The 21,914-nt window shown below is 48.7% G+C and overlaps 1 protein-coding gene across 1 annotated transcript in view; it reads left to right on the top strand.

The window, feature by feature from the left end:
• The window catches only part of DNAJC17 (DnaJ heat shock protein family (Hsp40) member C17), a 39,293-nt gene that overhangs the window by 11,150 nt on the left and 6,229 nt on the right, over positions 1–21,914 (top strand). The window contains exons 2-9 of the mRNA XM_008951984.4: positions 15,896–15,965; positions 16,293–16,351; positions 16,586–16,673; positions 19,262–19,347; positions 19,597–19,693; positions 20,293–20,336; positions 20,773–20,850; positions 21,446–21,526. Coding sequence (XP_008950232.1) covers positions 15,896–15,965; positions 16,293–16,351; positions 16,586–16,673; positions 19,262–19,347; positions 19,597–19,693; positions 20,293–20,336; positions 20,773–20,850; positions 21,446–21,526 — 603 coding nt within the window. The remainder of the gene's footprint in view (positions 1–15,895; positions 15,966–16,292; positions 16,352–16,585; positions 16,674–19,261; positions 19,348–19,596; positions 19,694–20,292; positions 20,337–20,772; positions 20,851–21,445; positions 21,527–21,914) is intronic.

The following is a 21,914-nucleotide window of genomic DNA, read 5'->3' as shown; positions in this document are numbered from 1 at the left end:
CTACTACACCTTATAGTACATGCCCATTTGCTTACCATTGCTCTCCCATTAGAATGTAAAAAATCCAGGAAGGAAAGGACTTCCTCTGTTTTGTTTACTACTATGTCTCCAGCACCTAGAACAATGCCTCGCCCTTGGTAGATGCTTAATAAATCTTTGTTGAGTGATTGATGAACATGCATTCTTATTTTCTTGGGCAGTAATATTTTATGATGTAGTGAAATTATTAGACTGAGAGTAAATATATTTACAAGCTTTTGGTTTATAATGCAGAATTGCATTTCAGAAAGGTCATACTGACCTATATTCCCACCCGGTAGGTAGGAAGTCTTCCATCTTTCCACTTGCAGCCCTGACTCTAGAAAGCAGCAATGCTGTGCGCTTGGTGCCTTGCCCAGAGCAGGCACTCACTGAACCTATTTTATTTTATTTTTTGAGACAGAGTCTCACTCTGTCGCCCAGGCTGGAGTGCAGTGGCACGATCTTGGCTCACTGCAACCTCTGCCTCTCGGGTTCAAGCGATTCTCCTGCCTCAGCCTCACAAGTAGCTGGGACTACAGGTGCCCACCACCACGCCCAGCTAATTTTTGTATTTTTAGTAGAGACGGGGTTTCACCATGTTGGCCAGGCTTGTCTTGAACTCCTGACCTTGTGATCCGCCTGGCTCAGCCTCCCAAAGTGCTGGGATTACAGGTGTGAGCCACCACGCCCAGCCCACACTGAACCTTTATTAAATTAAACTTGATAGTGTTCTGCCTGGTTCTTTTTCATTTCCCTTCCTTTTCTCCATGAGTGTTTTAGAGGAGGGTTGAAACATTTCCCATAAACAGCATTTTTATTAAGTGCCTATTGTGTGTCAAACTCTGAGCCTGGTGCTAAGGAAACAGATGTGAAGAGAAGTGGTTTTAGGGCCCCCACGTCTTGTTTGTTTCCATCTTTTCTGTCTCTTGCTCCTGGGGCCCATCATTTTGAAATGCAGAGGCTAACGTTGGCAGTTCTTCTAGAAATTCATATTTTTCTTCCTTCCCTCCCCGCTCCCTTCCATCCCTTCCATCCCTTCCTCCCCTTCCTCCCTTCCTTCCTTTTTTTTGAGATACCATCTCCCTCTCCCGCCCAGGCTGGAGTGCAGGGGCGTGGTCATGGAAGCAATCCTCCCGCCTCGGCCTCCTAAAGTGTTGGGATCACAGGCGTGAACCACTGTGCCCAGCCGAGAAGTTTATGTTTTTTAATCAGCTGATGATTTCCTAGAGAGGAAGTTGGTGCAGAAAATAACAGTTTTTCCAGAGAGGAGCAAGAGTCGGCTAAAAATATATATTAAAAATAGACTTACGGTGGCTCATGCCTGTAATCCGAGCACTTTGGGAGGCCAAGGCGGGGGGCTCACCTGAGGTCAGGAGTTCGAGACCAGCCTGGCCAACACGACGAAACCCCATCTCTACTAAAAATACAAAAAATTAGCTGGGCTTGGTGGCAGGCCCCTATAATCCCAGCTACTCAGGAGGCTGAGGCAGGAGAATCACTCGAACCCGGGAGGCAGAGGTTTCAGTGAGCCGAGATCGTGCCACTGCACTCCAGCCTGGGCGACAGAGCAAGACTCCGTCTCAAAAAATAAATAAATAAATAAATTTAATAAAGAGAGTAACCGTTTTTATTTTTGTTTTTTGTTTTTTTAAAGACGGTCTCGCTTTGCCCCAGCCAAAGTACAGTGGTGCAATCATAGCTCACTGCAGCCTTGACTTCCTGGGCTCAGGTGATCCTCCCACCTCAGCCTCCTGAGTAGCTCGGCTTACAGGTGTGCACCACCATGCCAGGGTAATTTTTGTATTTTTTGTAGAGATGGGGTCTCACCATGTTGCCCAGACTGGTCTTGAACTCCTGGGCTCAAGTGATCCTCTGGCCTTGGCCTCCCAAAGTGCTGGGATTACAGGCATGAGCCACTGTGCCCAGCCGAAAGTAACAGGTTTTGTTCTTGTTTTTTTTTTTTTTTCTGAGATGGAGTCTCATTCTATCCCCAGGCTGGAGTGCAGTGGCACAATCTCAGCTCACTGCAACCTCTGCCTCCTGGGTTCAAGCAGATCTCCTGCTTCAGCCTCCTGAGTAGCTAGGATTATAGGCATGCACCACCATGCCTGGCTAATTTTTGTATTTTTAGTAGAGATGGGATTTCACCATATTGGTCAGGCTGGTCTCAAACTCCTCACCTTGTGATCCGCCCGCCTCGGCCTCCCAAAGTGCTGGGATTGAAAGTAACAGTTTTTATAACTATCTTTAATGCGTAAGGCTAAGAATTGTTGCTTGTTGCATCTACCATGTGTTGAGAATAGATGGAAATCATGATACAGATGTTAGAATTGTAAATGTGCCTTCATAATCACCTTTGTACTTATTAGCAGTTATAGTTAAGAAAGTGGACTTTGGAGTCAGATTGCCTGGATACTTGCCCCATGACCTAGTTTGTGACCTGGAGCAAATATTTAACCGCTCTGTACCTTGGTTTCCTCGTCTGCAAAACGAGGATGATGATAGTCTGTCCTTGATCGCATTGTTTTGAGGCTTGATCCACGTAAGCATTTGGCACAGTGCCTGGCACAGAGTGAGCGCTCACTATGAGTCAGTTCTTGCTGTTTTCATTGTGAGTCCATCTTCCTTACACTGTAAGCTTGGAAAGTCAAATATGAATCGCCCCCAGCTTGTGTCCAAGGCTGCCCTCCACCTGGACCCCTTCTTTACTCACTCCATTCCTGACACATTAGTGCTGAGTCACCTAACAGCAAATCAGTGATTCTCAATTGAGGCAGTGGTCAGGGTAGGAAGGCGGTGGAGGATCAAGTAGAATAAAATTGAGGATCACCAGAGTTCAACATTTAGTTCACATCAACAAATGAATGGAGTTCCTCACCATGGACAAGGTACTGTTTGAGCGTGGTAGGACTTAGAGCTGAGTAAGATACCACTTCTGACTTCTGACAGCTCACACAGTTATATACTCAGTGAATGCTGAGGTGCAATGAATGAGGTTCAGTAAGAGTATACAAGAAAATGCTGTAAGAATAAAGAGGAAGACATGATTTATATGACTGGTGTTTTTATGCAAGATCTTGAAGGGAGAAAAGAATATATTGCAGCAGTTAGAAGGGATCTTCATGGGCTGGGCACGGTGGCTCACGCCTGTAATCCCAGCACTTTGGGAGGCCGAGGCGGGCAGATCACAAGGTCAGGAGATCGAGACCATCCTGGCTAACATGGTGAAACCCCGTCTCTACTAAAAATACAAAAAAATTAGCCAGGCGTGGTGGCGGGCGCCTGTAGTCCCAGCTACTCGGGAGGCTGAGGCAAGAGAATGGCGTGAACCCGGAGGTGGAGCTTGCAGTGAGCTGAGATCGTGCCATGCACTCCAGCCTGGGTGACAAGTGAGACCATCTCAAAAAAAAAAAAAAAAGGGATCTTCATGGTCATTTACTGTCTTATTTTGTAGACTGGAGAATGGAGGTTCAGAGAGGTTACAAAATTTTCCACGACCATCCAGCGAGTGAGCATCAGCCTGAGACTAGAGCTCCAATCAAGATCCTTTCCACTTTTGTGCAGCCCACATGTGTATTTCTGGGGGTCTCCCTCTGTCCTCCAGGCTGGGACCACAGGAGTGCACCACCACGCCTGGATAATTTTTAGAAAAATATTTTGTGGAGATGGGGTCTCCCTATGTTGCCCAGGCTGGTCTCAAACTCCTGGGCTCAAGCAGTCCTCCTGCATTGGCCTCCCAAAGTGCCAGGATTACAGGCATGAGTCAGCATGTCCAGCCTGTCTTTCTCTTCTGTCTGTAGCAGCCTTACCTTTCATTTGAAGCCCTTTGAAGGGTGTGTAGCTCATTCATCTTGGCAGGTAATTACTTGGGGAAGCCAGATGTTTGAAAATGCATTTTGATTGTTTTTCAAGACTCAAAGCTTAAGTCTATTTATCAGGAAAACTACCAGGGAAACTTAATATTGACATTTTCTGGGAGGGAGGTTATATTATAGCATATAAATTACTGCAAGGAAAAGACTATTTTATCTTTAAGCTAGCTATTATCTTGGTACCACTAGCTACATATTTCTTTTATACCCTAGAAGGTGGTGCATCAACATTGTTTCTTAAAAATTTAAGAAGACTTGGTTTTTGAGGACAGAGGACAGACAAGGGCTTGAAGGAGCAACTGGGGCATGCAGATGTGGAGTGCCTAGCATGACAGGGAATGGGCATGGCCTAGGGTTTGCTGAGGAGGTCGCAGGAGATGAATCTGAGAAATGTGTGTTTGGGCCTCTAGGCCCTAGGGTGGTTACACTTGATTCTGTGAGCATCTGGGGGCCATTTCTGGATCTGAAGTGTGCCTAATGTAGTCTGCTGTCTCCAAAGGGGGCTTTTCCCAGAACCTCTTATATCTAGACCAGGTGCTGAGGCCTTGAGGTTGGGTACTGAGCCTGTTTGTTTTGTTTTGTTTTGTTTTGTTTTGTTTTTTTCAGATGGAGTTTCGCTCTTGTTGCCCAGGCTGGAGTGCAATGGCGCGATCTTGGCTCACTGCAACCTCCGCCTCCTGAGTTCAAGCGATTCTCCTGCCTCAGCCTCCCCAGTAGCTGGGATTACAGGCGCGTGCCACCACACCCAGCTAATTTTTCTATTTTTAGTAGAGACAGGGTTTCACCATGTTGGCCAGGCTAGTCTCGAACTCCTGACCTCAGGTGATCCGCCCACCTCAGCCTCCCAAAGTGCTGGGATTACAGGTGTGAGCCACTGCGACCAGCCGCCTGTTGTTTTTTATTTTATTTTAGTTTAGTTTTTTGAGATGGAGTCTCACTCTGTCACCCTGGCTGGTGTGCAGTGGTGCGATCTTGGCTCACTGCAACCTCCGCCTCCCAGGTTCAAGCAATTCTTCTCCCTCAGCCTCCCGAGTAGCTGGGTCTACAGGCACACGCCACCATACCCAGCTAATTTTTGTATTTTTAGTAGAGATGGGGTTTCACCATGTTGGCCAGGCTGGTCTCAAAACTTCTCACCTCAGGTGATCGCCTGCCTCGGCCTCCCAAAGTGCTGAGATTACAGTCATGAGCCACCGCACCCAGCCTTTTTAAAATTTTTTTGTAGCCTCAATATATTACCATATTATTTATTTGTTTATTTATTTATTATGGTTTTTTAGAGGCAGGGTCTCCCTACATTGTCCAGGCTGATCTCGAACTCCTGGGCTCAAGGGATCATCCCACCTTGGCCTCCAAAAGTGCTAGGATTACAGGTATGAGTCACCGCACCCGGCCTATTTTTTTTTTTTTTTTTTAAGTTATTTTTTCCAAGCCTGGTTTCACTTGAAGATAGTTGTTCTTCACCAAGGGCCTGACCAGCTCTGGGTGGATCTAGCAGCCGGTCTCTAAGTCCTCTCAGTATCTCCAAGTCCCCTCAGTATCACTCTTCACCAAAGCTGTCTGGCTGAAGCTCTGGATTTTTGAAGTTACTTAGGTGCCTGTTAAGTCAAAAGGAATGATTCATTTGTGTTTGTAAGCTGTAAGCGATTCATTAACATGCAAGATAATACCTCACATTTCTATGACACCAAAGTGCTTTCACATAAATTATCTCATTTGACGAGACCTTGAAAGCAAGCCTGTGAGGTGGTCAAGGACTACTGGCACCAATTCCTAGATGTGGAAACAAAGACTCCAAGAATTTAAGCGATTCGCCCAGCATAAGGTGGCTGGTACTGCCACCTTATCTTATTTTTATTTTCTTTTTATTTGGAAAGAGAGTCTCGCTGTGTCGCCCAGGCTGGAGTGCAGTGGCACGATCTTGGCTCACTGCAACCTCCGCCTCCTGGGTTCAAGTGATTCTCATACCTCTGCTTCCCAAGTGGCTGGGATTACAGGCATGTGATGCGCCACCACGCCCAGCTGATTTTTATATTTTTAGTAGAGACGGGGTTTCACCATGTTGGCCAGGCTGATCTCAAACTCCTGACCTCAAGTGATCCACCCGCCTCAGCCTCCCAAAGTGTTTGTATTACAGGGGTGAGCCACTGCGCCCGGCCCACACCTGCATTTTCTACTCCTCTTTGAGAACTTTTTCCGTGACCCACACTTCAGGACCAATTAGAGCAACAGGAGACGGGTCTGTGGGCCCCAGAGAGTCTCGCAGCCCCATCTGTAACACAGATAGAGATTTTACCTGCCTGGGACTTGGGTAAACCCAGCAGGTAGTAAGCTGCTCTGAACAGCTTAAGGAACTGTGTTAAGATTTGTGTTAAAACTACCATAGCACAGTTTCCATTTCATTGAAGTTAGTGGCATTCAAAATGTTTTCCATTTGCATAGCGCTTTCCCTATTTTTGCTGTTCATAAGTATTGTTATTTAGTTATTTTCACTAAATCAACTCATTTCTTTTCTTTTCTTTTTTTTTTTTTTTTTTTTTTTTTTTGAGACAGTCTGTCTCTGTCTCCCAGGCTGGAGTGCAGTGGCGCAATCTCGGCTCACTGCAAGCTGCGCCTCCCGGGTTCACGCCATTCTCCTGCCTCAGACTTCCTAAATCAACTAATTTCTTTTTACTAATACAAATTTGTTTATAAAGGAAACAATGCATTAAGGGAAGACAGAAATGAATGAGATGTAGGAAGTACCAGGGCCCAGAGGGAAGGAGTTCTACCCCCTGGGAAAGGGCAGAGACTGGGCAGAGGAAGTGGTTCTGGGGCTAGAGACCCAGGCCTCTAGGAGTTAAGAGTGACAGCAGGCAGTGGGGAGACGTTTCTGGCAGATCTGGGCATGAGAATCTACAAGCTGAGAGAAGGTAGGAAAGGCTTTTGGGGTCTGAGCCTAATATAGCGGTGGTTAGGATAAGGTTAAAAGGGAGGAGGTGGGCCAGAGAGCAGGGTGGTATCTGAGGAGGAGAAAGAGGGCTGTAGACTGGGTTTCAAGTGGGCTGGTTTGGGGAAGTGGACCGAGGAGAGCAGGATAGGAGGGAGTACTGTGGGGGAGTGAAGGAAGGGGGACCTGGAGATGAGAGCCCGGGGGATGGGAGGAGCTAAAGAGTGGCCTCAGGATTGGCTGAGGAACCAGAGCCCAAAGGGGGTACAAGGCCCATCATTTGGGGAGAAGCAGGCCAGGCTCTGTGTGTGGTCCCAGCTGTTCTAGGTGGCACAGGCCCCTGTTCTGAGACTGAACCATGGGCCATGGTTATCAGCCTGAGAGGGATGTCAGTGTGAGGCCCAGGTTCTCTAGTATTATCTTGGTACCACCAGCAGGCCCATGTTTTGGGAGCATTGAGTTGAGGGGGCTCTCTGGGGTTGGCCAGCTCTCTGCTTGTGCCAAGCCTTGGGAGCAGCCCATAGGTTGTACAGTGCCCAGGCATTTGGGGACTTCTCTGTAGTGCTGTCCCAATGGGGGTCACAGGCTGTAAGGAATGAAGGGATCAATCTTTCAGGCACAGGGAACTTCTCTTTTATTTTTATTTATTTATGTTTATTTAAAGAGATGGATCTCACTCTGTTGCCCAGGCTGGCATGCAGTGGCCTGCAGCCTCAAACTCGTGGACTCAAATAATCCTTCCCAGCCCCACCCAAGTAGCTGGGACTACAGGTGCATGCCACCATGCCTGGCTCATTTAAAAAAGATTTTTTTTTTTTTTTTTGAGACGGAGTCTCGCTCTGTGGCCCAGGCTGGAGTGCAGTGGCATGATCTCAGCTCACTGCAAGCTCCGCCTCCCGGGTTCATGCCATTCTCCTGCCTCAGCCTCCCGAGTAGCTGGGACTACAGGCGCCCGCCACCATGCCCGGCTAATTTCTTGTATTTTTAGTAGAGACGGGGTTTCACCGTGTTAGCCAGGATGGTCTCAATCTCCTGACCTCATGATCCACCCACCTCGGCCTCCCAAAGTGCTGGGATTACAGGCGTGAGCCACCGTGCCCGGCCCATTTTTAAATTTTTTGTAGAGGTGGGGTTTGCTTTGTTGCCCATGCTAATCTTGAACTCCTGGCTTCAGGCGATCCTCTTGCTTTGGCCTACCAAAGTGTTAGGATTACGGGCATCAGCCACCATGCCTGGCCAGAGGGGACTTTTAGGCAGGTGCCCAGAGCTCTGTGGTTTGCTTCCTGCGTGTGACATCAGGCAGTCATATACCTCTGGGGTTCCTGCTAGTGAGGGGATGGGGAGGCATCTGCCTCTCCGGGCTTGGGGAGACGTGGCTGCCCCAGCTGTTACCACTCACTGTGCCTGTGACTGGAACTGGGCCTGGCAGTGGGTTTCCAGCTGATTTACCCGGGATGCTTTGTCCATTCAGTGCTTGTTGTCACATAGAGCTGCCTCCCTCTGTGTCCTCCTTATCTAAGTCTAACCTATCAGCCTCGGCCTCTTTACTTGTACCACTTACTTACCTGGCTCCAAGCTTTATTATAAGAAAGGACAGCAACCTTTTAAAAAATAATGATCCCTTCTTTGTAGGGCACCTTTCTTTTAAGTTAATGATGGCTATTTTATATTTATTGGATCCCTTAGCACTTAGCTTTTTTGGGTGAGTCAGGAGTTCCTTCCCCCATCAAGAGGTGAAACTGGAGGCAGGTGGATGTCAGAGGCCCTGCTGTGTGCCTGCGGCAAAACCCAGTGGAGGTGGCTAGAGACCCAGCTTCCAGCCCTCCTCCCCTGCTCTGGGTTCAGGTTGCTGAAAGTGGTAGAACTGGTTATAGAGCTTCCGGGGAAGGGCTGGGTGGCTGCCAATTTATTATTCATTGTCTGATGTGGGCAATGAGGGGGTATCATTTAGTTCCCACTGTGGTTATCCTGGCAGTCTGCTTTAGTAATTCCTTCCCTTTCCCAGACTTGGTTTTTTAAGAGGAGGTGTTAGCAGGGAGGAGGAGAAATTGTGAAATAGTGGTCAGATCTGCTAGGGTCTGGATGGCACCTACTTCCTTCTGCTCCTCAGTGGGTCTGAAGTAATTGACATAGTTGAGGTTTCCGATTGTGTTTTGGTTGAGAACAAATGAATGTTTGCCAATTCATGCAACAGATATTTATTGTGTGCCTGCTGAATGCCAGGTGCTGTTCACTGTTCTGGACCCTGGGGAGAAGCAGAACTCCCTGCCTCCTAAGTACATCCACTTTATTTGTAAGGGGAACCCCCATACCTTCCTATACCCTTATGCTCTCATTTAAGGTACAGTTATAACCGGCTTATCTGTTTCTCTAGACCGTACCAGAAAAGAAGCAGCAGATGAGCAGCACTTCTAGGGAAGGGCTGGCATCTGGAAGTCTAGTAGAGGCCAACTAAGGAAGTAATAGGAAAACTATTAAAAGAGTAGAATTTAAAATCCTCGCCACCTAGGGAAGCAAATGAAAAGCCTGACGCCACTCTCCGTAGAACGTGTCATACTATTCAGTAGTTTATGTTCTGGATGATGATCCTGAGACATCAAAAACAGATTAAACTCAACCAGTCTAGGATGGAAAAAGGGTGGTAGACAGTGAGGTTTTTAGAAAGCCATTAGGAGAAAGACCAAGTTTCTGCAAATTGCAGTTCGAAGTACTCACGGAGCTTACATTTATCTGAGATCTTCGTCCTTCTGAGGCTGGGCCTTAGAGAGAGCTCCTCCTCTGAAAAGCCATGATCTGGATGGGGAACTTTGGGTTGGAAACATTTGAACTGTCACCTGGATCCTTTGTGAAGTCTCAGAAATGCAAGTGTTTCTAAGCGCTAGAGAGACCAGGGGATTTAGGGAAACCTATAGGTAAAGAAGAAAAGCTGCAAGTGAAAAGCCGCACCTTGCTGTGTCTGCTTCAGCTCTGCCTCAGTGATCCCAGCACCTGCAGACACAGTTTCTTTCTTTCTCTTTTTAGAGATGGGGTCTTGCTCTGTTGCCCAGGGTGGTCTCAAACTCCTGGGCTCAAGCGATCCTCCCGCCTCACCTTCCCAAAATGCTGGGATTACAGGCGTGAGCCACTGGACCTGGGCCAGAGTCAGTTTCTGGAGGAGCTTCCAACCTGGGATACCTGGGTTTCAGCAGTCCTGTTTATCCTATATCATAAGGAGTAAGATTATAGAGGATGGCCCTTCTATTTCTTTTCTTCTGAAAGTTCCTCTCCTTCCCAACTTTATAATAGTTATAAAAAATAATTGTTGTACATTTTTACCCTGAATCTAGCCTTTTGAGCTGTTCATAAGCTACGATTATTTAACAATAAACAATATTGAGACCGGAAGGTTTTTCAAAGGCCTGCTTTAGGAGAGTTGTGTTTACATGGTGAGAAATTCTTCAGGCAGCAGTCAACTCCAGGAGGGCTGGACAAAGCTGGGAATCTAGTTTGTAGTACAAAGCACCAAATTCTAGGCCAACCGGTTCAAAGTCAAAACTGGTCTTCCAGGCTAAAACCAAGGGATGGGCCCTGCCCAGGGCAGGTTTAACAGTTAAATATAGTAATAACTAGTTAATCAAGACAGACATACTTGACCAACATTCTTAGGCCAGCTGGGTTTTGATTCAGGGCCACTCTGGAAGATCTCAGGCTACCTACCCATCCCTTCTACCCCTTGAATAAGAGTATTTCAGAGACCCTGGGAGTGAACCCAGGATTGAATTTTAGAGCTACCCCACAGCAGACTCAAATCCAGCCCTGTCCACCTAGAGAATTCAAATGGAGTTGACCTGTATCCACTGTGGACTAGGGTCCATTCCTGAACTCCTGTCCAATTGGCATCCTGCTGGCCTGGTGTCACAGTTTACCCTCTTCCAGAAGTAGAGGAGAGAAAGGTTTGGGAACTTGTAGGAAGCACCTAGTTTTTGTCAGGTGCTTACACGGATCATTTTCTTTAATCCTTCCAGCAGCCCTGTGTGTAGGGTTTATTCTTCTCACTTTGATGTTGAAGTCCCTAAGGCTGTGTGAGCTTCAGTAATTTGCCCAAGGTCATGCTATCAGTATGTGGAAGATTCCGAATTTGAAAATACATCTGCCAGACTCCAGAACTTGCCCTCTTTTAGTGAACCATGCTGCCTGCTAGCTTAGAATTGTGGAAAGAAGCTAAACAATTTTGTTTTTGTTTCTTACCAGTTTTTTTCTTGTATCACTTGAAAAGTAATACAAGCTTATTATAGAAAGTAAATATCAGCTATAACCCTTTCAGCTGTTTATAAGGTAGGATTATTTAATAATAAACGATACTGAGAGCGGAAGCTTTTTCGGGGATATCCCTTTTCTTTCAGAGATGTTGTTGTTGTTGTTGTTGTTTTGTTGTTGTTGTTGTTATGGACTTTCACTCTTCCCTCCCAGGCTGGAGTGCAATGGCATGATCTCGGCTCACTGCAAGCTCCGCCTCCTGGGTTCAAGCGATTGTCCTGCCTCAGCCTCCTGAGTAGCTGGGATTACAGGCTCCCACCACCATGCCCAGCTAATTTTTCTATTTTTAGTAGCGACGGGGTTTCACCATGTTGGCCAAGCTGGTCTCCAACCCCTGACCTCAGGTGATCTGCCCGCCTCAGCCTCCCAGAGTGCTGGGATTACAGGTGTAAGCCAACACGCCCGGCCCAGAGATATTTTTATATTTTTGTATTTCCATCTGTTGGGGATGAAAGTCCTAGCCTCCCTGTTTGGCTTTATCTGACACCACTCTGGCAGAGGTTTAGGGTAGCAAGAATGGAAGTCTATGCTCTCTACCTGGCCTTTGATGGCATGGGTGGGGTGGTGTCCAGTGTTTTTTCTGTGGTAATTGGCTGGAGTAGAATAGTTTTTGCCTAAAGTAATGTTTGTATGGCTTTTCATTGAATGGATTTTGGGTATCATAATTAACCCTTATGTCACAGTTTCCTCATTTGTAAAATGAGGAGGATAATAATTTCTACCTCATAGGGGCTTTAAGAATTAAATAAGTTAATATATGTAAAGCATGTTTGACAATATGAGTGGATTTTTCAGCTTGAATAATTTTATTTTCCTATTACAGTGAAAAACCAAAATTCCAATATAGAACATTCAAAATAAATTATGAAACACAAAAGAATATTTATCATTCCCTTAGAATAAAATTCAGAAAGCATTCTCTCAAAAAAAGGAAAGAAAATGAAGGAGATGCCACTGCTGGACACCCCTTCTGTCTTGCTTTCTTACTGCTCCTTCTTCTTTTTTTTTTTTTTGAGACAGAATTTTATTTTTGTCGCCCAGGCTGGAGTGCAGTGGTGCAATCTCGGCTCACTGCAACCTCCGCCTCCCAGGTTCCTGCCTCAGCCTCCCTAGTAGCTGGGACTACAGGCGTGTGCCACCACGCCCAGCTAATTTTTGTATTTTTGGTAGAGACGGGGTTTTACCACGTTGGCCAGGCTGGTCTCGAATTCCTGACCTCAAGTGATTCGCCCGCCTCGGCCTCCCAAAATGCTGGGATTACAGGCGTGAGCCACCACACCCAGCCTGCTCCTTCTTCTTCACACTCACTTCTACTCCCCCTCTCAGATTTATAACAAGGAACATACAAACTATTTTATTTTATTTTTTTGAGACAGAGCCTTACTCTGTCACCCAGGCTGGAGTACAGTGACACGATCTCAGCTCACTGAAGCCTCTGCCCCCCGGAATCAAGTGATTCTTCTGCCTCAGCTTCCCCCGTAGCTGGGATTACAAGCATGCGCCACCACACCCGGCTAATTTTTATATTTTTAGTAGATACAAGTTTCACCATGTTGGCCAGGCTGGTCTCAAACTCCAGACCTCAAGTGATCCACCCACCTCGGCCTCCCACAGCGATGGGATTAGAGGTGTGAGCCACCATGCCCAGCCTAAACCACTTTAAAAGAGCCCCATGATACAAAAGAAAACATCTTCCACAAAACCCCCTACATCCCTGGGGCAAGCCTACTAGTCCTAGTCCTGAGGAAGTTCATCTTGAAAGTAGTGTTGCAGGTGATGCCATAGATACTGGGACATGGACCGCCTCCCCCTCCCTTCCTCTCACCCATCCCAGAGAGAGGGTGGAGATAGGATCAGAGAGGAGGGGCCCAGAGGCCAGGAACAAACACCCAACAGACTCCTGTCAGTGTGTGTAGGTGCTTTTATATGTGTTAATGAACCTTGATGTCAGAGGGCTGGGGAGATTGAGAAAGAACATCTTTATAATGTTTTTGGTATTGTTTTACTTATTGAAAAAAAGCAAACAAGGGCCCTGAAATATAAAATATGTTCAGTAAAGGAATGAGGCTGGAGGCACAATAAAGCAGGCAAAGAGAGCAAAAGAAAGAAAAGACGAATGATAAGGGACGTAAAAAGTAAAGATGATATTGCAAAGATGACACTGTCTTAAGCTAGCACCTCCTTTCCCTTAATATTGTTCTTTTTTGTAGTGAAAACAGAGCTAGGCAGGGAGGGTTAGGGTGGGAGGTGAGCAGGCAGGGCAGATGTGCTTCGGTGGGCGATTGGGAAGGCAGGTGGCACGTCTACACCCTCTCTGCCCAGCGCCTGTCCTGGGTGGTTCCTGCTGCCTCCAAGGCAGTCAGGAGAACCAAACAGCTTGGGCTGCCATGGCAGGTACCCTGGCTGTGGCCCAGCAGGTGGCAGCACACCCCCAGAGGTCCTGGGCCCGGTGGCTGCCTCATGGATGGAGGAGTTGCCCAGCAGGTGCTCACCTTGTGGATGCTGGCTGCTTACCTCTCAAAGTCCTTATTTAGCACACTTGGGTGTAGAAGCGTTTCTTGCGTCCATCTTGGAAGCTTAGAAATCCAATCTGCTTAGCTCTTCCTCCAGGAGGTTTGAGCAGCAGGTAACACACACCAAGCAGAAGGGAGAAAGCAAAGGCCTTGGAGGCAGAGGACGGATTCTGGGGTTGTGTACACTGTCTTCACTTACAACAGCTATTAGGTAGCACATGAAAGAGAATCTTGGTAGCTGTGTTTATTTTTACTTATGTAAGAAATATTGGGGTTTCTTTCTTTCTATTTATTTAAGAGAGAGTCTTGCTCTGTCACCCAGGCTGGAGTACAGTGGCATCATCATAGCTCACGGCAGCCTCAAAATCCTTGGCTGAGGTGATCCTCCCGCCTCAACCTCCTTAGTAGCTGGTACTGCAGGCATGCACCACTATGCCTGGCTAATTTTTTATTTTATTTTAATTTAATTTAAAATTTTTTTATTTTTATTTTTGAGACAAGGTCTCACTCTGTCACCTAGGCTGAAGTGCAGTGGTGTGAACATGCTCACTACAGCTTCAACCTCCTGGGCTCCAGTGATCCTCCCACCTCAGCCTCCTGAGTAGGGGACAAAGGCACATGCTACCACACCTGGCTCATGTTTAAAAAATTTTTGTAGAGATGAGGTCTTGCCATGTTGCCCAGGCTTGGCTGGAACTCCTGGGCTCAAGCGATCCTCTCGCCTCAACCGCCTGAGTAGCTGGAACTACAGGCATGCACCACCACACCTGACAAAATTTTTTTTTTTGGAGACAGAGTCTCGTTCTGTCTCCCAGGCTGCAGTGCAATGGTGTGATCTCGGCTGACTGCAACCTCTGCCTCCCAGGTTCAAGCGATTCTCCTGCCTCAGCCTCTCGAGTAGCTGGGACTACAGGCGCCCGCCACCATGCCTGGCTAATTTTTTTGTATTTTTAGTAGAGACGGGGTTTCACCGTGTTAGCCGGGATGGTCTCGATCTCCTGACCTCGTGATCCACCTGTCTCGGCCTCCCAAAGTGCCAGGATTACAGGCATGAGGATTACAGGATTACTTGCCAGGATTACAGGACTACACCATGTCTGGCCAATCATAATCTTTTTTTTTTTTTTTTTCTGAGATGGAGTCTCGCTCTTGTCGCACAGGCTGGAGTGTAGTGGCACAATCTTGGCTCACTGCAACCTCTGCCTCCTGCATGAATCAAGCAATTCTCATGCCTCAGCCTCCCAAGTAGGGGAATTACAGGCGTATATGTCATCACACCCAGCTAATTTTTGTATTTTTAGTAGAGATGGGGTTTCGCCATGTTGGCCAGGCTGGTCTCCCACTCCTGACCTCAAGTGATCCACCCGCCTCAGCCTCCCAAAGTGCTGTGATTACAGACGTGAGCCACCATGCCCGGCCTCAATCATAATCTTTTATTTTATTTTATTTGAGACAGAGTCTTGCTCTGTCGCCAGGCCGGAGTGTAGTGGTGCGATTTCGGCTCACTGCAACCTCCGCCTCCTCGGTTCAAGCGATTCTCCTGCCTCAGCCTCCCAAGTAGCTGGGATTACAGCTGCCCGCCACTATGCCTAGATAATTTTTGTATATTTAGTAGAGATGGAGTTTCACTATGTTAGTGAGGCTGGTCTCAAACTCCTGACCTCAGGTGATCTGTCCACCTCAGCCTCCCAAAGTGCTGGGATTACAGGTGTGAGCCACCGCGCCGGCCAATCATAATCTTTTAAATGAGTCTCCCCGTCGATGGGGATCTTGGCTGGCTAGTATCAACAGTGTTGTAGAGAGCATCCTTGTATATTTATTTTTGCCATACTTCTACAAGTCCAGATTCCTAGGACTTGGGTCAAAGGGAAAGAACATTTTAAATTTTGATGGCTGAATTTTCTTCCAGATAGGTTGCCCCAGTTTATATGCCCACCAAGAATGTGTAGAGTACCTGTCTTCGAGTGGCTGTAGAGAAAGCGGGGTACTGTGCTCCTGCCTGTTGCAGCAGCCCCTGGACATCTGCAGTCGTGAGACTGAGCACTTAGCAGGAAGTGGGCCCAGCTCCTGTGCTGGGCGACAGTGGCTCGCTCTCTCCATGGCCTTGGCCACCTCCATTGCCAGTCTCCCTGGTGGCTAGGAAGTGGGTGCCAGCAGCTTCTCTTTTAGGTGTGCATGGGATTCCCCTTACCCATTAAGCAAGGTTTTCCTGTTTGTCCCTGGGATGAGAGTGAATGGCCGTGTCTTCTGTCTGACTCTTCCAGGTAAAGAAGGCGTATAGGCAGAAGGCCCTCTCCTGCCACCCAGACAAAAATCCAGATAATCCCAGAGCAGGTGAGACTCTTCTCAGGGCGTGGGGAGAAAGAGACCCACTCACCCGGGCATTGTGTTTCCTGATGTAAGCTCTGCATGTGAGTGCTGTGGGGTGGAAGCACACATTGCCTGGCTCCAGGCAATGGGTCCCAGGGCTTCCCTCCTGTGAGGGGTGTCTGGTCAGTTGCTGATATGCTCACCCCTCCTTGTTGGTCTGTCATCTGCTGATGTCAGCTTGTCTGCCATCCTGTGACTTCTTTGAAGATTTTTTTTTTTTTTTTTGAGGGAGCACACCATTACAAAGTCTTAACTTTATTTTTCTTCTGTCTTTTTGATCCTTATGTTTAGCTGAACTCTTCCACCAGCTTTCTCAGGCCTTGGAGGTGCTGACCGATGCTGCAGCCAGGGTAAGCACAGCCTCCTTCATCGGAATCGTCCCGCATGGTTAGAGACCACTGCTGCCTCTCAACCTCGGTCCTCTGCCCTTTGCCATGTGGCACAGTCCTTGCTGTCTAAGCCCAGGAGACCCAGTCACCAGGCTGCCACTCTGATGGCTCGTGGGCTAGGGGCCAGGCAGATTGCCGGGGCTCTGTCTTTACTCTCTCACTGACCCTCTGCCCTGTGCCCCTTTCTCCTGCCAGGCTGCATATGACAAGGTCAGGAAAGCCAAGAAGCAAGCAGCAGAGAGGACCCAGAAACTTGATGAGAAAAGGAAGAAAGTGAAGCTTGGTAGGTGCCATCATAGTGCTCGGTGGCCTGTGGTTTCCTGTGGCCATTTTCATTCATCTCCCTCACCTGAAGCTTCACTTCCAGCAACTCATCTCAAAGCCTTTTGGCTCAGGCTCTGGGCAAAACGCTGTTCTTAGAGGTTGGTTCCTAAAGACACTCTTAGGAATAATAACAATAATAAGGTTTAATATTAGCTAAGCATTGTGACAAATGCCTTATTGTCCCTTTAATTATCATAACTATACAAGGAAGTGTGGGTACTGAACCTTTTTTAAGAACATGGTTTTTTGAGACAGGGTCTCACCCTGTCACCTAGGCTGGAGTGCAGTGGCATGATCTCGGCTCACTGCAACCCCCACCCTCTGGGTTCAGGCGATTCTTGTGCCTCAGCCTCCCGATAGTGGGACTACAGGCATGCACCACTATGCCCGGCTAATTTTGTTCCGTTTTTTTAGAGATGGAGTTTCACCATGTTGGCCAGGCTGGTCTTAAACTCCTGGCCTCAAGCTATCCACCTCAGCCTCCCAAAGTGCTGGTATTACAGCTGGTGAGCTGCCGCACCTGGCCTCTGAAGCCATTTTTTATAGGCAAAGGAGCTAAGGCACCAAAAGTTTAAGAGCTTGCTGGAGCTGGGATTTAAACTTATCCAGTGTGAGTAAAATTGGTGCTTGTGGCCGGGTGCGGTAGCTCACGCCTGTAATCCCAGCACTTTGGGAGGCCGAGGCGGGTGGATCACGACGTCAGGAGTTCAAGACCAGCCTGGCCAAGATGGTGAAACCCCTTCTCTACTAAAAATACAAAAATTAGCTGGGTGTGGTGGCGGGTGCCTGTAATCCCAGCTACTCGAGAAGCTGAGGAAGAGAATTGCTTGAACCCGGGAGGCAGAGGTTGCAGTGAGCTGAGATCACGCTGCTGCGCTCTAGCCTGGGTGACAGAGCAAAACTCCATCTCAAAAAACAAAACAAAACAAAAAAATTGGTGCTTGTATTCACCATTTCTGGCTGAGTCGTCTTCTTCTTTTTTTGTTTTAAAGAAAGACAGGGTTTTGTACTGTCACTCAGGCTAGGGTGGCACCATCATGGCTCACTGCAGCCTCAAACTCCCGGGCTCAACCAGTCCTTCTGCCTCGGCCTCCTGAGTAGCTGGGACTACAGGTGCGAGCCACTGTGCCTGGCTGGGTCTTTTAATTTGTTCTAACCCCAATTCCTACCCAGAGTTTTCACTTTGAGAAGCTCCCTCAGAAGGATTCAAAGAGGTCCAGGCTTTCTCTTCTCTAATAGCTTTATTGAGGTATTCTTTGTATATCATAACATCAACCCATTTCAAGTGTACACTTCAATGATTTTTCGTAAATTTACTAAATGATGCAACTCTGACTACAAATCAGATTTGGAACATTTTCATCAACCCAATAAGATTGCTGCAAGCATTTTTTTTTTTCTCACTTAAAAAAAATCACTGGTTATAGCAGCATGGTCCAAGCACTCTTTTTTTTTTTCTTAAACGGAGTTTCGCTCTTGTCGCCCAGGCTGGAGTGCAGTGGCACGATCTCGGCTTACTTCAACCTCTGCCTCCTGGGTTCAAGCGATTCTCCTACCTCAGCCTCCTGAGTAGCTGGGACTAAGTTGCGCACCGCCACACCCGGCTAATTTTTGTATTTTTAGTAGAGACGGAGTTTTGCCACATTGGCCAGGCTGGTCTCGAACTCCTGACCTCAGGTGATCCACCCCTCTTGGCCTCCCAAAGTGCTGGGATTACAGGCGTGAGCCACCGCGCCTGGCCCAGTCCAAGCATTCTTTACTCAAGTTTCTCCTTTTCCTCTTGCTCTTCAACATCCATATATTTTAATATGTGCATATAGCATCCCAATATCTATTTCTCTGTTAAAAGAAAAGCAAGTGCCAGGAGACCCCATCTCAAAAAAAAAAAAAAAAAGAGAGAGAGAAAAGGAGAGTCTTAAGTAAGTAAAGTGCACAGACTTCTCTGGACTAAGAGAAGGGTTTCTCACGGCAGCTGGCCTGGCACATGGTTGCAAGCAGGTTTCTCTTGGAAGGTAATGCCCTCACACAATCCGGGACCCGGGGTGATGCCCTAACACTCTGCCCATCCCTGTAGCCAGGTCCACAGTGAGGCTTGGTAAATGTGAGTTGAGGTGGGAGGTAAAGGAGACAGTGAGAACCTGAGCTCAGTGTGTGAAAAGAATCAAAGCCAAAGCAAGTCAAGCTGTGGTGCCAAACCACAGGAATCGAGCCCAGCAGCTCCGCCCATTGGCACCCCTGACACATGGCCCTGGGCTGCTGACATAAGCACCACCCACACCCTGTTCACTAGAGAGAACCAGCTTGGTCAGTGTGAGCTGTTTTTAACTCTTCCAGACCCCTGGCCACTCTGCTAGACCCCATACTTCTGTGCTGTGATTTTTCTCAATGGAAATTGACTCGGGGGCGTGGGCATGGAGGGAGGGGGCAGAGTTACTGTATGGTCTCATCGTGATTGAGACTTTGGGGAGGCAGCCAGAGCTGGGGTGGGCCGAGGCCACATGGAAACTGAACAGACCAGCAGTCTGGTCATTCAACCCTTGTGTCTAGACCTGGAGGCCCGGGAGCGGCAGGCCCAGGCCCAGGAGAGTGAGGAGGAAGAGGAGAGCCGGAGCACCAGGACACTAGAGCAAGAGGTGAGCACTCAGGCACACTGGCCAGAAGGCCACCTGCAGGAGGAGGAGGTGGGGGAGGATGGACCTGGTGGTCGCTGTGGCTGGAGAGGGCATGCTCTTTGCACCTTCAGTGGGAGCTGGGTGATTTGTCCCACCCACAGGTTGCTGAGCCCTAGCTTGCAGGTGGAAGCTCCCAAGGACTTTTTACAAGGTGAGCCAGCCTGGAATTGGACCTGCACAGAATTGTCACCCCCACCCCCTGCTCTGCAGATCGAACGCCTGAGAGAAGAGGGTTCCCGGCAGCTGGAGGAACAGCAGAGGCTGATCCGGGAGCAGATACGCCAGGAGCGTGACCAGAGGTTGAGAGGTGCAGGTCTATCACCCCGCCTATCTCCCCTCCAAGACAGCTCCAGATTGCTCAGAGCGGCCACACTGGCTGTTCGGTGGAGCTGCTGTGGAGGCTTCTACCTGCTGGAACCCTGGGGTCACCCTATGGTACCTTACTCTGACACATGACACTTATCCCGTCTTCCTCCCAGTTCTCTGGGGCCTATTTGCTTTTTACTCTGCCTGAGATCTCCTGGCCACATTTGGCTTTGTCCCAAGCAGAGGTGGCCTTGTTTTGGGACAGATCACCACGGGGAGGGGCCCTGGGACACTTTGTGTCCGTAGAACCTCATGGTCTGTCTCTCTGCCTCCTGTCCCTAGAAGGTGTTCCTAGCTCTCCATTCAGAGAGCGCTGACAGGTGGCCTTCAGGAGGCAGCTGGGTAGACCACCCCTGGGGTGGCAGCTTCTCTGGGGATGGGCATCTGCTTTCCCCACCAGGCCCTCACCAGAGCTGGGCAGGCATTGCCCTTGGTCAGGAGTGACCCTTTCCAGACCCTTCTTGCTCTGGGCTGCATTTCCTTTGGGAGAATCTCTGACTCCCTCATATTCTACTTTTCTTCTTTTCCCAATATTTCTAGGAAAGGCAGAAAATACTGAAGGCCAAGGAACCCCCAAACTAAAGGTGAGCCTGGGCAGGATCTGTGGGCCACCTCACACTCACACCGCCTCCCCTCAGCAGGAATAGATGCTTCCTGTGTCTCGAGGGTTTCTGGTGGGGCCGCTGGATCTGCGTGGAGCCAGCACCATTACCACCTCCCTCCATGCTCCAGCCGCCCGGAGATCAGAGCTTGCCACGAAAGGCTGCTTTTAGCCCTGATCACAGGGCAGAGGATTCCCTAGAAGCCCTCTCAGGAGAGGGTCTTCTGGGCGGGAAGCGTCCCTGGGGTGAGCAGGCCATCCTGCCTTCAAGTTCCCAAGGGGAAAATGTTTCTGGTGGCACTCCCCAGATTGCAGGAGCCTTGGAGGGTGGGAGGATGTCTGCTCAGACTGTCAAGCTCAGTCGTGGGGTGAGGTACTGTTCAGCCAAGAGTCAGTGTTTCATGAGGCTCTCTTTTCAGCTAAAATGGAAGTGCAAGAAGGAGGATGAGTCAAAAGGTGGCTACTCCAAAGACGTCCTCCTACGGCTTTTGCAGAAGGTCGGCCCTGTTGACGTCCACTCTTTCCTATCATCTCAGTCCACGTCTCAGTCCACACCCTAGGTCTCTGCTCTCAATGCCTGAACTTCCCTTAACATATCTACCTGCTTTTTTTTTTCTGTCTCATAGACCATGGAACGTCTTAGAGACTTCTCCCCAGGCTACAGCCTTCCTTTCACTTGTGTGGCCATGTGCCCCCTTCCAGCCTGCTGTCCTTTGCTACCTCGGTCTAACCCTTACCCTTAGAAGCAAAGAGCTTGGTTGAGTGGGTTGGGAGGGACGAGGTGCATATCTGGCACGAAAGCCCCGTCCTTTTCACCACGTTCAACTAGCAAGGACACTATGCAATGAAATATGTCAGTCTAAGTCACCAGGGCTTTGCTCATCATTCCTTTGCTGCTCAGTGTTCCTAGAAAAAAATTTCTTTCTTTCCTATCTCTGATCTCACTTCACTAAGATAAGTAGGTGGGGCAAGAAGTTATCTCCCAACTGAAAATGCCCCATGGGCCTCAAGATAGCTCAGGCTTGTCTCTGGCATGACCTGGGCCATCCTGAAGGCCAAGTCATGCTTATTAGGACCCCTTTGTCCCCACAGTATGGTGAGATTCTCAACCTGGTGCTTTCCAGTAAGAAGCCAGGCACTGCTGTGGTGGAGTTTGCAACCGTCAAGGCGGCGGTGAGTGCTGCATGAGGCTTGGGGGCCCCTCGTGGCCCTGTCATTCTAGGGCAGGGACCCAATTCTGTGGGCCCTCTGAGTTAGGTGGTCCGCACTCCTACGGAATCTCCAGGCCAGCTTAGAGCCAAGGCTCTTCCCAGGGGCCCCTGACTCCTGGAAATAGAGGCACCGTGTGTGAAGGGATGGATGGGGGGTGCTCTGGGGAGAAAGGAGAGCACAGACTTGACTCTGCTCCCTGCTGGTGCCTTCACACCCTCCACCTGCACCCCTTGGGGCTGTGAGCCCCAGCACTGCCTTCCCACCCTTTGTGCTCCTTGCCTCCCCACATCAGAAAGCTCCCCCAACCCCTCTCCCGCAGGAAAGGCCAAAGCGTTAACACCCATCACTT

Source organism: Pan paniscus, chromosome 16 (genome assembly GCF_029289425.2).
Source record: "Pan paniscus chromosome 16, NHGRI_mPanPan1-v2.0_pri, whole genome shotgun sequence".
Classification (NCBI taxonomy): domain Eukaryota; kingdom Metazoa; phylum Chordata; class Mammalia; order Primates; family Hominidae; genus Pan; species Pan paniscus.
Note: the sequence above shows the minus strand (reverse complement) of the source record. Positions and strands in the feature narration are given on the sequence as shown.